The sequence below is a fragment of the Salmo trutta genome, chromosome 28 (assembly GCF_901001165.1).
Source record: "Salmo trutta chromosome 28, fSalTru1.1, whole genome shotgun sequence".
Taxonomy (NCBI): Eukaryota; Metazoa; Chordata; class Actinopteri; order Salmoniformes; family Salmonidae; genus Salmo; species Salmo trutta.
Window position 1 is genome coordinate 11,126,915 of NC_042984.1, and position 15,046 is coordinate 11,141,960.

At 43.9% G+C, this 15,046-nt stretch overlaps 1 protein-coding gene across 3 annotated transcripts in view; it reads left to right on the forward strand.

Annotated features, from left to right (window-relative positions):
* LOC115165462 (adenylate cyclase type 6-like) overlaps positions 1–9,458 on the forward strand; it is a 110,532-nt gene extending 101,074 nt beyond the window's left edge. For all 3 annotated transcript variants that reach the window (XM_029718592.1, XM_029718593.1, XM_029718594.1), the window contains exons 19-23: positions 421–553; positions 2,183–2,446; positions 3,105–3,309; positions 6,827–6,951; positions 9,278–9,458. In XM_029718592.1, coding sequence (XP_029574452.1) covers positions 421–553; positions 2,183–2,446; positions 3,105–3,309; positions 6,827–6,951; positions 9,278–9,406 — 856 coding nt within the window. In that variant the 3' untranslated portion in view covers positions 9,407–9,458. The remainder of the gene's footprint in view (positions 1–420; positions 554–2,182; positions 2,447–3,104; positions 3,310–6,826; positions 6,952–9,277) is intronic.
* Positions 9,459–15,046: the final 5,588 nt, after the last annotated feature.

A 15,046-nucleotide genomic window follows, 5' to 3' on the forward strand; every position in this document is an offset into this window, starting at 1 on the left:
CTGAGTCCATCCTCCCCCTGTCTCCTCTCAGCTCAATGTTCTGTTACCATGTCTACGCCTAGACTGAGTCCATCCTCCCCCGTCTCCTCTCAGCTCAATGTTCTGTTACCATGTCTACTCCTAGACTGAGTCCATTCTTCCCCTGTCTCCTCTCGGCCAGGAGTGTGATTGGTTGGTTGATTGATTGTGGTCCTGTCTCCTCTCAGCCAGGAGTGTGATTGGTTGGTTGATTGATTGTAGTCCTGTCTCCTCTCAGCCAGGAGTGTGATTGGTTGGTTGGTTGATTGATTGTAGTCCTGTCTCCTCTCAGCCAGGAGTGTGATTGGTTGGTTGATTGATTGTGGTCCTGTCTCCCCCATCCAGCCAGGAGTGTGATTGGTTGGTTGGTTGATTGATTGTGGTTCTGTTTCCCCCATCCAGCCAGGAGACTGTGACCAAGGTGTCCCTAAAGGTCATGACTCCTGTCATCCTTACGGTGTTCGTCCTGGCTCTGTACCTGCATGCTCAGCAGGTGGAGTCCACCGCACGCCTCGACTTCCTGTGGAAGCTGCAGGTAGGACCCGGCCTCACACACACTGGTCCAGAAGGTGGAGTCCACCGCACACCTTGTTTATTGTATCTGGTGACACCACAAAAATTTTAGAGCTCAGCCTTTCTCCATTTATCAAACGGATGCAGCAGAGTGACGTTACTCTCACCTCTGGTCGAACTTCAGTGGAATACTGTACCAAAAACCAATCAGCATTCTGATTTCCTCTCAATACCTGTAGACAGACAGACAGTGATGTGGTTGACCCATCCCCTGTGTCTGTCCCCTCCAGGCCACAAGCTTTTTAACCTCTCTGGGGTATGTGGGACGCTAGCGTTCCACCTGCGGGACACACTATTCAACAGCCAGTGAAATAGCAAAAAAAAAGCTTTACGGCGAAAGCAAATTTTGCAATAATCTGAGTACAGCGTTCAGACACGAATCAAACCCGCCATTTTGTGGAGTCAACAAAACTCAGAAATAATATTATAAATATTCACTTACCTTTGATGATCTTCATCAGAATGCACTCCCAGGAATCCCAGGTCCACAATAAATGTTTGTTTTGTTCGAAAAAGTCCATCATTTATGTCCAAATACCTCCTTTTGTACGCGCGTTCAGTCCACTACTCCAAATGCAGGAAGCGCGCGCAAATGTCATGACGAAAAGTCAAAAAAGTTCTATTTACGTTCGTAGAAATATGTCAAACGATGTATAGCATCAATCTTTAGGACGTTTTTAACATAAATCTTCAGTAATATTCCAACCGGACAATTCCAATGTCTTCAGAAAAGAAAAGGAACACAGCTAACTCTCACGTGAGCGCGCGCCTCTGAGCTCATGTGATTTTCTCACTCATCAATGTCACGCCCTGACCTTAGAGTTCCTTTTTATGTCTCTATTTTGGTTTGGTCAGAGCGTGAGTTGGGGTGGGCATTCTATGTTCCCTATCTATGTTTTGTATTTCAGTGTTTTGGCTTGGTATGGCTCTCAATCAGGGACAGCTGTACTTCGTTGTCGCTGATTGGGAGCCATACTTAGGTAGTCCTTTTTCCACCTGTCTGTGGTGGGAAGATGTTTTTGCATTGCTGTAAGTAGCCTGCGAAACTGTTTGTTCGTTGTGTTGCTTCTTGTTTTGGTTTTTGCTGGTTCACCGTTTATATTAAAGTATGATGAACCCAAGCCACGCTGCGCCTTGGTCTCATTCCAACAACGGACGTTACAATCAACTTCCAGGCCCTCTTGTTCGCTCCATATTCACAGTAGAAGCATGAAACAACGTTCTAAAGACTGTTGACATCTAGTGGAAGTCTTGGGAAGTGCAAAATTAACCCTAAGTCACTGTATACTGGATAGGGAATCACTTGAAAAACTACAAACCTCAGATTTCCACACTTCCTGGTTGGATTTTACTCAGGTTTTTGCCTGCCATATGAGTTCTGTTATACTCACAGACATCATTCAAACAGTTTTAGAAACTTCAGAGTGTTTTCTATCCAAATCTACTAATGGTATACATATCCTACCTTCTGAGCCTGAGTAACAGTCAGTTTAATTTTGGCACGCCTTTCATCCGGATGTCAAAATACTACCCCGTACCCTAGAGAAGTTAACAAACCATTTCCTCATTCCCCTGTGTCTGTCCCCTCCAGGCCACAGAGGAGAAAGAGGAGATGGAGGAGCTTCAGGCCTACAACCGCCGGCTCCTCCACAACATCCTGCCTAAAGACGTGGCTGCCCACTTCCTGACGCGGGAGCGGCGTAACGACGAGCTCTACTACCAGTCCTGTGAGTGTGTGGCCGTCATGTTCGCCTCCATCTCCAACTTCTCTGAGTTCTACGTGGAGCTGGAGGCCAACAACGAGGGAGTGGAGTGTCTCCGGCTGCTCAACGAGATCATCGCAGACTTTGACGAGGTTTGTTTCTTTGTTTGTACTTCTTTTAATCTTCCAAGAGCCCATGAAGTAAGAGGGGGGAGGGAGGGGAGGGAAGGAGGATGAGGAGGACTGAGGGAAGGTGGAGGAGTGGAAGATTCAGAAGTATAATGGAGGGAGATTGTAGATTACATAGGAATAGTCTGTAATGAAAGCCACAAATCAGCAATAGAGGGAGCAATAACAGTAGTCTGTGCATGATGACACATGTTCTGTGTCTACGAAAGAAGAAAAAGAAGACTGTAGTTCGTAATGCTCTTCCTTTCCGCTGATGACAATCCTTTGACTACATAAAGGTGAAATTAAAAAAATATATATTTTACATGACATTTTAGTCATTTAGCAGATGCTCTTATCCAGCTAGGTGGGACAACCACATATCTCAGTCATAGTAAGTACATTTTTCCTCAATAAAGTAGCTATCAGCAAAGTCAGTGCTAGTAGGGGGGTGAGTGTTAGTTCACGAAAGGCTATCTTTTTTCGACTTGCTTTTCCCAGTCTGAAAAATGTATTAACCCCTACAAAAATGTCCATGAATTATAATCCACAGAATAATTTAAATGTCCTGTTGCTGCAGGATTTTTTTCCCTGCTGTAGCAAACTGTCTCAAATAAAGATCCTACGTCTGTTCGCCCCCCAGATCATCAGTGAGGACAAGTTCCGCCAGCTGGAAAAGATAAAGACCATCGGTAGCACTTACATGGCAGCCTCTGGCCTCAACGACTCTACCTACGACCGCGAGGGACGATCGCACATCCTGGCTCTGGCAGACTACGCGATGAGACTCAAAGAACAGATGAAGTATATCAATGAACACTCCTTCAATAACTTCCAGATGAAGATAGGTGAGTTCCTGGACCTATAGTAGAGATAAGGTAGGGTGGTATGGTAGCAGGAGCAGGAGCAGGATTAGCAGGAGTAGGAGTAGCAGGAGGAGTAGCAGGAGGAGGGGGAGTAGCAGGAGGAGGAGGAGCAGGAGGAGTAGCCAGAGGAGGAGTAGTAGGAGGAGGAATAGGAGTAGCAGGAGGAGTAGTAGGAGTAGCGGGAGGAGTAGCAGGAGGAGTAGCAGGAGGAGGAGTAGTAGTAGTAGTAGGAGGAGGAGTAGGAGGAGTAGCAGGAGGAGTAGGAGGAGTAGCAGGAGGAGTAGTAGGAGTAGCAGGAGGTGGAGTAGGAAGAGTAGGAGCAGGAGGAGTAGGAGGAGTAGCAGGAGGAGTAGTAGGAGTAGCAGGAGGAGTAGCAGGAGGAGCAGTAGGAGAAGTAGTAGCAGAAGGAGTAGCAGGAGGAGGAGGAGTAGGAGTAGTAGGAGTAGCGGGAGGAGTAGTAGGAGGAGTAGCAGGTGGAGTAGCAGGAGGAGTAGGAGGAGTAGCAGGAGGAGTAGTAGGAGTAGCGGGAGGAGTAGCAGGAGGAGTAGGAGGAGGAGTGTGAGGAGTAGTAGTAGTAGTAGTAGTAGGAGTAGCAGGAGGAGTAGGAGGAGTAGGAGGAGTAGTAGGAGTAGCAGGAGGTGGAGTAGGAAGAGTAGTAGTAGGAGTAGCAGTTGGAGGAGTAGCAGGAGTAGTAGGAGGAATAGCAGGAGGAGGAGTAGCAGGAGGAGTAGCAGGAGGAGTAGGAGGAGTAGCAGGAGGAAAGTGGGAATAGTTGGAGGAGTAGCAGGAGTAGTAGTAGGAGTAGTAGTAGCAGGAGGAGTAGTAGGAGTAGTAGGAGGAGGAGCAGGAGGAGTAGTAGGAGTAGTAGGAGGAATAGCAGGAGGAGGAGTAGCAGGAGGATTGCCGGAAAGAGTAGGAGGAGTAGCAGGAGGAGTAGTAGGAGTAGCAGGAGGTGGAGTAGGAAGAGTAGTAGCAGGAGGAGTAGGAGGAGTAGCAGGAGGAGTAGTGGGAATAGTTGGAGGAGTAGGAGGAGTAGTAGGAGGAGGAGCAGGAGTAGTAGTAGGAGTAGTAGTAGCAGGAGGAGTAGTAGGAGTAGTAGGAGGAATAGCAGGAGGAGTAGCAAGAGGAGTAGCAAGAGGAGTAGCAAGAGGAGTAGGAGGAGTAGTAGGAGGAGGAGTAGCAGCAGGAGGAGTAGCAGCAGGAGGAGTAGCAGAAGGAGGAGGAGTAGCAGGAGGAGGAGTAGTAGGAGTAGGAGGAGCAGCAGGAGGAGTAGAAGGAGTAGGAGTGGCAGGAGGAGTAGTAGGAGGAGTAGTAGCAGGAGGAGTAGTATGAATAGCAGGAGGAGTAGTAGGAGTAGTAGCAGGAGAAGTAGTTTGAGTATTAGCAGGAGGAGTAGCAGGTGGAGTATTAGTAGGAGGAGTGGTAGGAGTAGCAGGAGGAGTAGTAGGAGGAGTAGCAGTAGGAGGAGTAGCAGGAGGAGTAGTAGGAGTAGCAGGAGGAGGAGTAGGAGGAGGAGGTGTAGTAGCAGGAGGAGGAGTAGCAGGAGGAGTAGGAGGAGTAGCAGGAGGAGGAGTAGGAGGAGTAGCAGGAGGAGGTGTAGGAGTAGCAGGAGGAGTAGCAGGAGGAGGAGTAGGAGTAGCGGGAGGAGTAGTAGGAGTAGCGGGAGGAGTAGCAGGAGGAGTAGGAGGAGGAGTGTGAGGAGTAGTAGTAATAGTAGTAGGAGTAGCAGGAGGTGGAGTAGGAAGAGTAGTAGTAGGAGTAGCAGTCGGAGGAGTAGCAGGAGTAGTAGGAGGAGGAGCAGGAGGAGTAGTAGGAGTAGCAGGAGGAGGAGTAGGAGTAGCAGGAGGAGTAGCAGGAGGAGTAGCAGGAGGAGGAGTAGGAGTAGCAGGAGGAGTAGTAGGAGTAGCGGGAGGAGTAGTAGGAGTAGCGGGAGGAGTAGCAGGAGGAGTAGGAGGAAGAGTGTGAGGAGTAGTAGTAGTAGTAGTAGGAGGAGGAGGAGTAGCAGGAGGAGGAGTAGCAGGAGGAGGAGTAGCAGGAGTAGCTATAGTAGGAGTAGTAGTAGGAGGAGCAGGAGGAGTAGCAGGAGCAGTAGCAGGAGAAGGAGTAGGAGTGGCAGGAGGAGTAGTAGGAGGAGTAGTAGCAGGAGGGGTAGTATGAATAGCAGGAGGAGTAGCAGGAGCAGTAGCAGGAGGAGTAGTAGGAGTAGTAGCAGGAGGAGTAGTATGAGGAGTAGTACGAGTAGCAGGTGGAGTATTAGGAGTAGAAGCAGGAGGAGGAGTAGCATGAGGAGGAGTAGGAGGAGTAGTAGGAGTAGCAGGAGGAGTAGTAGGAGGAGTAGTAGGAGGAGTAGTAGGAGTAGCAGGAGGAGGAGTAGCAGGAGTAGTAGCAGGAGTAGTAGTAGGAGGAGTAGTAGGAGTACTAGCAGGAGGAGTACTAGCAGGAGGAGTAGTAGGAGTAGTAGCAGGAGGAGTACTAGCAGGAGGAGTAGTAGGAGTAGTAGCAGGAGGAGTACTAGCAGGAGTAGTAGTAGGAGTACTAGCAGGAGGAGTACTAGCAGGAGGAGTAGTAGGAGTAGTAGCAGGAGGAGTAGTAGCAGGAGGAGTAGCAGGAGTAGCAGGAGGAGTAGTAGGAGTAGTAGTAACCGTCATGAGACAGAGAACAGATGAAGTACATCAATGAACACTCTTTCAATAACTTGTCCCTTTGTAAAGTGTCCCTTTGTAAAGTCTACACACTGAGAATCTGGATCCAATGTTTGACAGTAGTCAACCATTAGTTGAGGTGTATTAGTGTTGGGCTGGAACAAAAGCCTGCGGCGGTTGCAGCGCACTAGGACAACATTGGGAATTCCTAGCCCTTGATAATGATTATATTACACATAAGAGTCATTGAACGAAGGCATCTTCTGTACGGGGGAGTTTTGTTAAGAGCCACAGCGCTCGGTCTGAACATTAACACGCATTTCTTGAGGTACGGTTTTAGAAGCATGAAGACATTATCTTTCGTATCAGCAAGATAAAAAAAATTAAGGTGAAATTGATACACACCATATTTCAATGTTACAGTGCCTTTTTTATGGGAAACAGACGGAAGACCTGTGCTAATTCGCTATCTGCGTCTCCGAACAGTTGTGTGTAAACGAAAGACAGGCGCAACAAAAGTGTTGTCACTGAGAAATACTGTCGGCTGCAGCTAAGTTAAAACAGTGTACAGTAAGTGTGTATTTTACATTAGTGAAATTATTTTGATGTAATATGAAAGTAGAAGGATTTCTGTTTCTAGAACCGTACCGTAATTGAGAATCCATTCACCTTTAGAAGGAGTATTTGGCTGTCTTGTCTTCCAGAGACAATTCACCTCGAAAACAAAACATGTAAAGTCCTCGGGACTACAAGAAGTAAGTTAAGGCTCCATTATTGGGCTAGGGTTTAGCTAAGAGGTAGGTAGAGTGAAGTGGTGCGATGCAGGCAGGCAGGTTGACTGTGGTCTCCTCATGCAGGTCTCAACATGGGTCCAGTGGTGGCTGGGGTGATTGGGGCCAGGAAGCCCCAGTATGATATCTGGGGGAACACTGTCAACGTAGCCAGTCGAATGGACAGCACCGGAGTCCCAGACTGCATACAGGTACATACACCTACTTTGATATGTCATTGAGTCCTACAGCTTTCACTTATAACATTTATTGAAATGCAATATTAATTAGTCAATGAATTGAATGGATGATAAACAGATGATGAGCTTGTACTCAATATACATTAGATTCAGTGTCCCCTCTGGTCTCCATGACCAGTGCTGCCACCTGCTGTACATAAAACCCTACTGCAGCTCATGAGAAGGGCTTACCAAGAAAAACTTTTCAAAAGGACTAATTTGAGGCAGAAAGGAGTAGAGCACTTAACAAAAGAGGCAGAGATGAATCTATTTTTGCTCACTTTAATCCATTATTCCGGAGGAGTAACAGGTGACTGACATTTCGACGTCAAGCTTGACGTCTTCCTTAAGAGTATTTTGTGAACATGAGCTTTTACAAGGAAGGAGCAATAGCTGTAACTAGATACCACATGTTCCTCTTCAACTAGATCTACACTTTCCATCATATACTCTTCCTTCCACCGTGTAGTCTTGAACATTATAGAATAGAACAGAACACAATTGAATTCCAGCCGGTGTCTATTCCACAAGTTACCACCGGCTAAATCTATGACACTGACTGCTCAATCCACTGTCTCATCAGCCCAGCCAGGCAATTTATAAATGTGATCTCCATTATAAAAATCATCTAGACATTATCTCACATATCTTTTAGACAAACATATAGTTTTCAACAGCGGAGATTTGTATACATTTTAGTCATTTAGCAGACGCTCTTATCCAGAGCGACTTACAGTAGTGAATGCATACATTTCATTTTTTTTTTCTTTGTACTGGTCCCCCGTGGGAATCGAACCCACAACCCTGGCGTTGCAAACACCATGCTCTACCAACTGAGCCACAGCTGTCTGTCTCTCTGACGTTGGCAACATTGTTTCAATATTCAAATTGGATCTCCAGCCGTCCCATAGTAATGAACCTGTCGGGAGTCAGGAGGGGACAGACAGGCAGACAGCTTTTCTCAGACAGTTGAAATCATGAATCAGATGGCATCATTTTTATGGATATATACAAAGAAATGTAAATTGTAAAAAGGTAAAACAAAATGTTTGGAGGATATATTGGCATGGGTGTTGTTTGGCCCGAGACCGTGCCAATATCCTCCAAACACTGGCTTCGAGGACATTATTACTTTAATACAACAGGTTACCAACATATTCAAATAATGATTGATATTTATTTTGATGAATTTATTCATACTATTTCATCCTTCCACAGCGTATATAGTCCTGACACAAATCTACTGTTGCTACCCAAGCCGGCTGGTCGTTTGTTCTCTTGGTTCGTTTGCCAGAGACGTGACCCAGTCGTTCAGTCTTTTTGTTCTGTATCTATGGACGCGACTCAGTCGTTTGTTGTAAATGTTCCATTGCCATACTGGCTGGCAACGTTCTTATCCCTTGCTTTCTAGCTAGTCAACCAACTTACAGTCACGTCAAACAGTGCAGCCAGAATAACAACAGTAGCTGCATTTGATTTTGTTTAAGCTGTTTTCTAGTGACATTTATATAGACACATATACCAATGAGCTAACGATGCGCGATTTCACAGAAAATAGAAAATGTGCTCTCTCATCAGGACACTGTTGTTCAGAGGAGCTAGCCAACAACACAGCTAACACAATCACTTCAAGCTGGAAAGACTGCAAACAAGCTGCACTTTGTTCCGTTTGACCTTTTTTCAATCAACATTTCTTTGTAAATATCCATAAAAATGTTGGGGCGGCAGGTAGCCTAATGGTTAGAGCATTGAACTAGTAACTGAAAGGTTGCAAGATCGAATCCCCGAGCTGACAAGGTAAAAATCTGTCGTTCTGCCTCTGAACAAGGCAGTTAACCCACTGTTCCTAGGCCATCATTAAAAATAAGAATTTGTTCCAAACTGACTTGCCTAGTTAAATAAAGGTAAAAAAATAAAAATGGTGCCAGCTGATTCATGATTTCAACTGTCTGAGAAAAGCTGTCTGCCTGTCTGTCCCCTCCTGACTCCCGACAGGTTCATTACTATGGGACGGCTGGAGATCCAATTTGAATATTGAAACAATGTTGCAAATGTCGGAGAGACAGACAGCAAGTTTTATACAAATCTCCACTGTTGAAAACTGAATGTTAGTCTAAAAGAAATGTTAGATAATATCTAGATGCTTTTTATAATGGAGATCAGGTTTATAAATTGCCTGGCTGGGCTGATGAGACAGTGGATTGAGCAGTCAGATGGAACAGAGTAAATTGGAAATGACACACACACACACACACACACACACACACACTTCAAGTGTCCTTGTGTTGTCTTGTCCCAGGTGACCACAGACCTGTACCACGTCCTGGTAAAAAAAGGCTACCAGCTGGACCACAGAGGCCTGGTTAAGGTGAAGGGGAAGGGAGAGATGACCACATACTTCCTTACCAGCGGTCCCAATGGTCCCTAGGGCAGTTAACCACCGACGGTCATGGGATTACCACTGGCTGCTAATACATGAAGAAGAGAGAGATGAGAGGAAGAGGGGGGGTGAGTGAGTTAGGGAAAGAGGGAAGAAGTGAGAAGAGAGAGAGGGGGAGTGAGTGAGTTAGGGAAAGAGGGAAGAAGTGAGAAGAGAGAGAGGGGGAGTGAGTGAGTTAGGGAAAGAGGGAGAATGGGGGAAGAAGTGAGAAGAGAGAGAGGGGGAGAGTGAGTGAGTTAGGGAAAGAGGGAAGAAGTGAGAAGAGAGAGAGGGGGAGTGAGTGAGTTAGGGAAAGAGGGAGAATGGGGGAAGAAGTTGGAAGAGAGATGGGGGAGTGAATGAGTCAAGGAAATAGGGAGAATGGGGGGAAGAAGTTGGAAGAGAGAGGGGGAGAGTGAGACGAGACCGAGAGAGCAAGAAAGGACACTGGAACATAAAGAAAAAAAACAGTTCAACTCCGTGATGGACAGGTGCTTGTGTGTGACCCTGTATTCTTCTGCACACAACTTTAGGGTTGCGTCTCAAATGCCACCCTATTCCCTATATAGGGGCCCTGGCCCTGGTCAAAATGTGTGCACTATATAGGGAATAGGGTGCCGTATGGAGTGCACCCACAATTGTGTTCTTACTTCAACGCTTTTTTGACAAAGCTACTTGAAAGATATAAAGAAATAATTATAATGAAGACCTGTTGCCTTAGAAGGAAATTACAGAACAAAAGGCTATATTTGTTTTGTTGTGAGCTACACTACAAGTAGTTCACATCCGGAGTCATTATTTATTTTTCACTGAAATGGATAGAGTTTTTTGTTGTCGTGACGACCTTGGAACATAAACTATATATGTATTATATGAAATATGCAAGGATAAGAAGAAAAGGATGAAAACGACCAAAGAACACGTTTGATTATGAGAGACTGACTCTACACACATCTACCAATTTCAGTTTGAAATTAATGCAGAATGAACAACTGAAATGATTGCAGATCAAACAACTGAATTTACTACAGAATGAACAACTGGGTTGGGTTACAGTTACTAGTTACTTGTCCAAAATGTAGATTACCCCAACTCAGTAATGTAATCTGATTACTTTCAGTTACTTTTGGATTACTTCCCCTTAAGATGTGGAAGAAGAAGACTAAAAGGATCCATCAAAAGCATTTGGTGTGTCATCACAGTAGTCTCTGACATCATAGTGGTCTCTGACATCATAGTGGTCTCTGACATCATAGTGGTCTCTGACATCATAGTGGTCTCTGACATCATAGTGGTCTTGACATCATAGTTGTCTCTGACATCATAGTGGTCTCTGACATCATAGTGGTCATTATTTGGTGTTTCATCATAGTGGTCTCTGACTTATGGTCAGACTCGGTCAGGTGGAACAAACTTAAACTTGAGCCTTTTTTCAAGGCTGAATTGAATGTCATTGAAAATACAGGAAGGTGTCGTAATATATTTTCTGTCAAACAGCCTTTCTGAATTTATAAGTAATCCAATAAATAATCATCTCCTTTTTGAAAAGTTTCTGTAATCTGATTACAATATTTTTGCTGGTAACGTAACTGATTACAGTTATTTTTGTTTGTAATCCGATTACATGTAACCCTACACACACACACACACACACACACACACACACATACCATTCTTGGGTTGGATTTCTGTGTTCCTTTCAGGGCCTCTATTGTGTGCAGGCTAACAAACCCACAGAAGGTTGTTTTCTCTCTGCTAGGTATGATCAGTTACTTTCTCTCTCTAGATGTATTTTTTGGTACAAGCCAAAACAGGAACTTTAGTGAAGGACAAACAAACAGCTGCATTGGTGCCATGGTACTGGAGAGAGTTTTAACTGCTATGAGATGTTTTCTATTGTGTGTGTGTGTGTGTGTGTGTGTGTGTGTGTGTGTGTGTGTGTGTGTGTGTGTGTGTGTGTGTGTGTGTGTGTGTGTGTGTGTGTGTGTGTGTGTGTGTGTGTGTGTGTGTGTGTGTGTGTGTGTGTGTGTGTGTGTGAGAGAGAGAGAGAGGGGGTAACTAACTGTATGTTCTCTTTAAAGGGGCATAACTTTTCACTGTGAGGTTTTTAAAGATACGGTATGACAAATGGAGTGTACCCCAAATGGCACCCTATTCCCTATATAGTGCACTACTTTAGACCAGAGCCCTATGGGCCCTATTACCTATATAGTGTACTACTTTAGACCAGAGCCCTATGGGCCCTATTCCCTATATTGTGCACTATTTTTGACCAGAGACCTATGCACCCTATTCCCTATATAGTGTACTACTTTTGACCTGAGCCCTGTGGGTCCTGGTAGTGCGCTATGGGTCCTGGTCAATAGAAGTGCACTATATAGGGAATAGGATGCCATTTGGGATGTAGAATACTTTCTTGCCAAAATGATTGCATGTGTGTTGTTATTATATCTTATACTTTGGAGTTGTGTTCATTCCTGATTTTCATTTTTGTTGATTTATTTGTATTTTTTAAATCACCTTTACTTCATGTATTTAATTAAAAAGTTCTGTGATTATGATTGCAATTCCATTCCAACCCTAAATGTATAAAAACACTCATTGATTTTGGATTGTATTAAAAAATCTGGGCAGGAGGTGGTTCTCTACACATAGTAGGCCTACAGTACAATGTAATAGGAGAATACACAAAAGTGATTATTTTAAGTCCACTAGCTGTTACCTTGAAGTAAGGGTTACATCTATAGCAGTATCTGTACTACATAGTATTTAACGCTGTCTGATTTGGCAAGTAGAGTACGTTCGCATGACTGTAAATTGGATAAAAATGGTCTGCTAAATGGCATATAATATTATTATTATTATACAGTATAATAGTCTCTTTACCCCCAAAGGAGTACTGTATTTTGAAACTGTTATTTTATGAATGTACGTAAATCACAAAAGATATTGTACGTCTATGGTGACACTACTACTACTACATCTACTACTACTACTACTCATTATTTTCACAGTACTAACATTATCTACCTTGTATTGAAAGAAATGACCAGGAAGCCCAATGCGGGCTCCCAGGTCAGGACAGGGATGTGACCTGTTCTTTTGCACCAACATGGCAAAAGGGTTGAGGGAGAGGAAGAGCTACTGCTGTGTTTATACACTATGCCACTCTCTTCCCTTGGTACTCTGAGTCTCACCGTACTGTATATCAGGGGAGGAGATTATATAGGGCCTACCATGGTGACTTGGGGTCTCTGTCTATCTATCTTCTCCCTCAACCATTAGGAACAAAATAATAAAGAGTGGAACAGGCGGAGGTACCATCTGAACTTGCCCAATAAGAAACGACTTGTTTTCATTTTCCATTGCAAAACGTTTTGCTACTGTGTGCCCTATTGAACACGAATGAGCCTGCTGATCCTCTGAGCCCCCTGTGTGTAGGAGGGAATGATTATCTGATTGATTGAAGTTGATTTGTTCCCCCCTTTTATTTGGTCTTTATTCCCCATTAGTCTCTTATTGTATTTGAGTTGAAAGGCCAACAAAATAATGTTTGTTTTTCCATTCCAAAAATAACACTATACCAGAATTGAAGAAATTCAATGGTATTCTCGTTTTGATTTCCGCTTGATACGAAATCAATAAATGTCTGTTTTGTATTATTGATGATTGTCATTCAGTTATTATTCTGTTATTATTCAATCAATGTCTGCCCTTAATCAATGTGCAATGTAAACCTATGTGTTTTTCTGCTGTTTTGTTGCAAAGCACATTTTAGTCAAATAATAAGTTAGTGAAGTTATTGGTAATGTCATGTTCATAATAATAGGTAACACTTTACCTTAAGTTCTACATTTTGATCATTTAGCAGACTCTCTGATCCAGAGCGACTTACAGGAGTATTTGGGGTTAAGTGTCTTGCTCAAGGGCACATTGACAGATTTTTCACATAGTCAGCTTGGGGATTCGAACCAGCAACCTTTCAGTTACTGGCCCAATGCTCTTAACCGCTGGGCTACCTGCCACCAGTTGCTACTATACCCCTGTCAACTAAACATGAATAATAACTGTAGTAACAACACTGTAGTCACATTGGAATTGCTACGTAACTACATGGTTTTAGAATGGGAGTTAGCCTCGTTGCACCATCCTGATCCTGCCAGCTAACATAACATTACGGCTCCCGAGTGGCGCAGCGGTCTAAGACACTGCATCTCAGTGCTAGAGTCATCACTACAGACCCTGGTTAGATTCCAGGCTGTATCACAACTGGCCGTGATTGGGAGTCCCATATGGCGCCGCACAATTGGCCCAGCGTTGTCTGGGTTTGGTTGGGGTAGGCTGTCATTGTAAATAAGAATTTGTTCTTAACTGACTTGACTAGTTAAATAAAGGTTACATTTAAAAAAAATCTGTTTCGCTATACGGATTAAGTGAAACTTAACCAGAGCATAGCGGTAAGGATGGTGGATTAGGATGCGGCTAGCAGGGTTGCGATCAATTCATTTAAATTCCAGTCAATTCAGGAAGTACACTGAAAAGTCAAATTCCAATTCTCTTCAATGTTTGTCAATGAGTGACATTTGTAATTGTAATTAAGGTTTGCTTTTTGAATTGAAATGAATTGAGCCCAACTCTGGAGACTAGATGGGAGTCGGCCTGAAGGGAAAGTGTAGACCTAGGTAGGGTTTTTATTTCTCAACACACCACACAGAAGGGCCTAGCTAGTACCACTGGAGGGCAATGCAAGACCTCCCATACTTTCACTCTTCTGTCTTATTCACCAGTCAACTGATAGAACTAAATCAGTTTGATTACCCAATAATTGTCTTTTGACGACAGACCAATAAGCAATTCGTTGAACAATTTAATTTACTGCAAAAGATGGAATTCCTATGCCGTATCATTCAATCTCAACTCTGGACCTCGAAACCGGTTCCGCTGCATTTTTTAAATTGTTCTTCTTTAATCAGGGACCGACTTAGACCTGGGACACCAGGTGTGTGCAAGTAATTCTCAGCAGGCCCCAGACCTCGTAGGGTAAGAATTAAATACCCCTGCCCTATATAGTGCACAAATGTTGTCCAGTGTCCAATGGGGACACACCATGGTTTTGGTAGACAATCGTGGTGTTGCTGGAATGTCCGATTTCCACAAGCAATGTCAATTAACTGCATGCGACCAAGATTTAGACCTTGTGCTGAGAGATGGAGGCAAGCAAGTGGCTTCTCAATGTCTGAAGTTATATCCCAAATGGCATCCTATTACCTATACAGTGCACTACTTTGGACCAGAGCCCTATTGGTCTTGGTCAAAATTAGTGCAATAGGGTGCCATTTGGGACAATACAGAATAAATCAGTCTACAGTTTCAAGAGTAGTGGAGATGGTATTTAATTGCTTTGACATGAATAATGTAATAATGTTGAAGTAATGGCTGTGTTAACTTCGACTACAGCACTCTATGCTGAGCATTAATTAAACAATGTTAATTATTTTTCCTGCTGCCAAATGGCTAATCTAATCGTTTTGAAAATCAGAGTGATTTTGATGTAGAATAAATGAATCTAGGCTTCAGGTGTTTTAAAGTTGTATTCCTGGTTGCAAAATAACAGTAGACAAGCCCATAGACAATTCGGACCGTCACAGT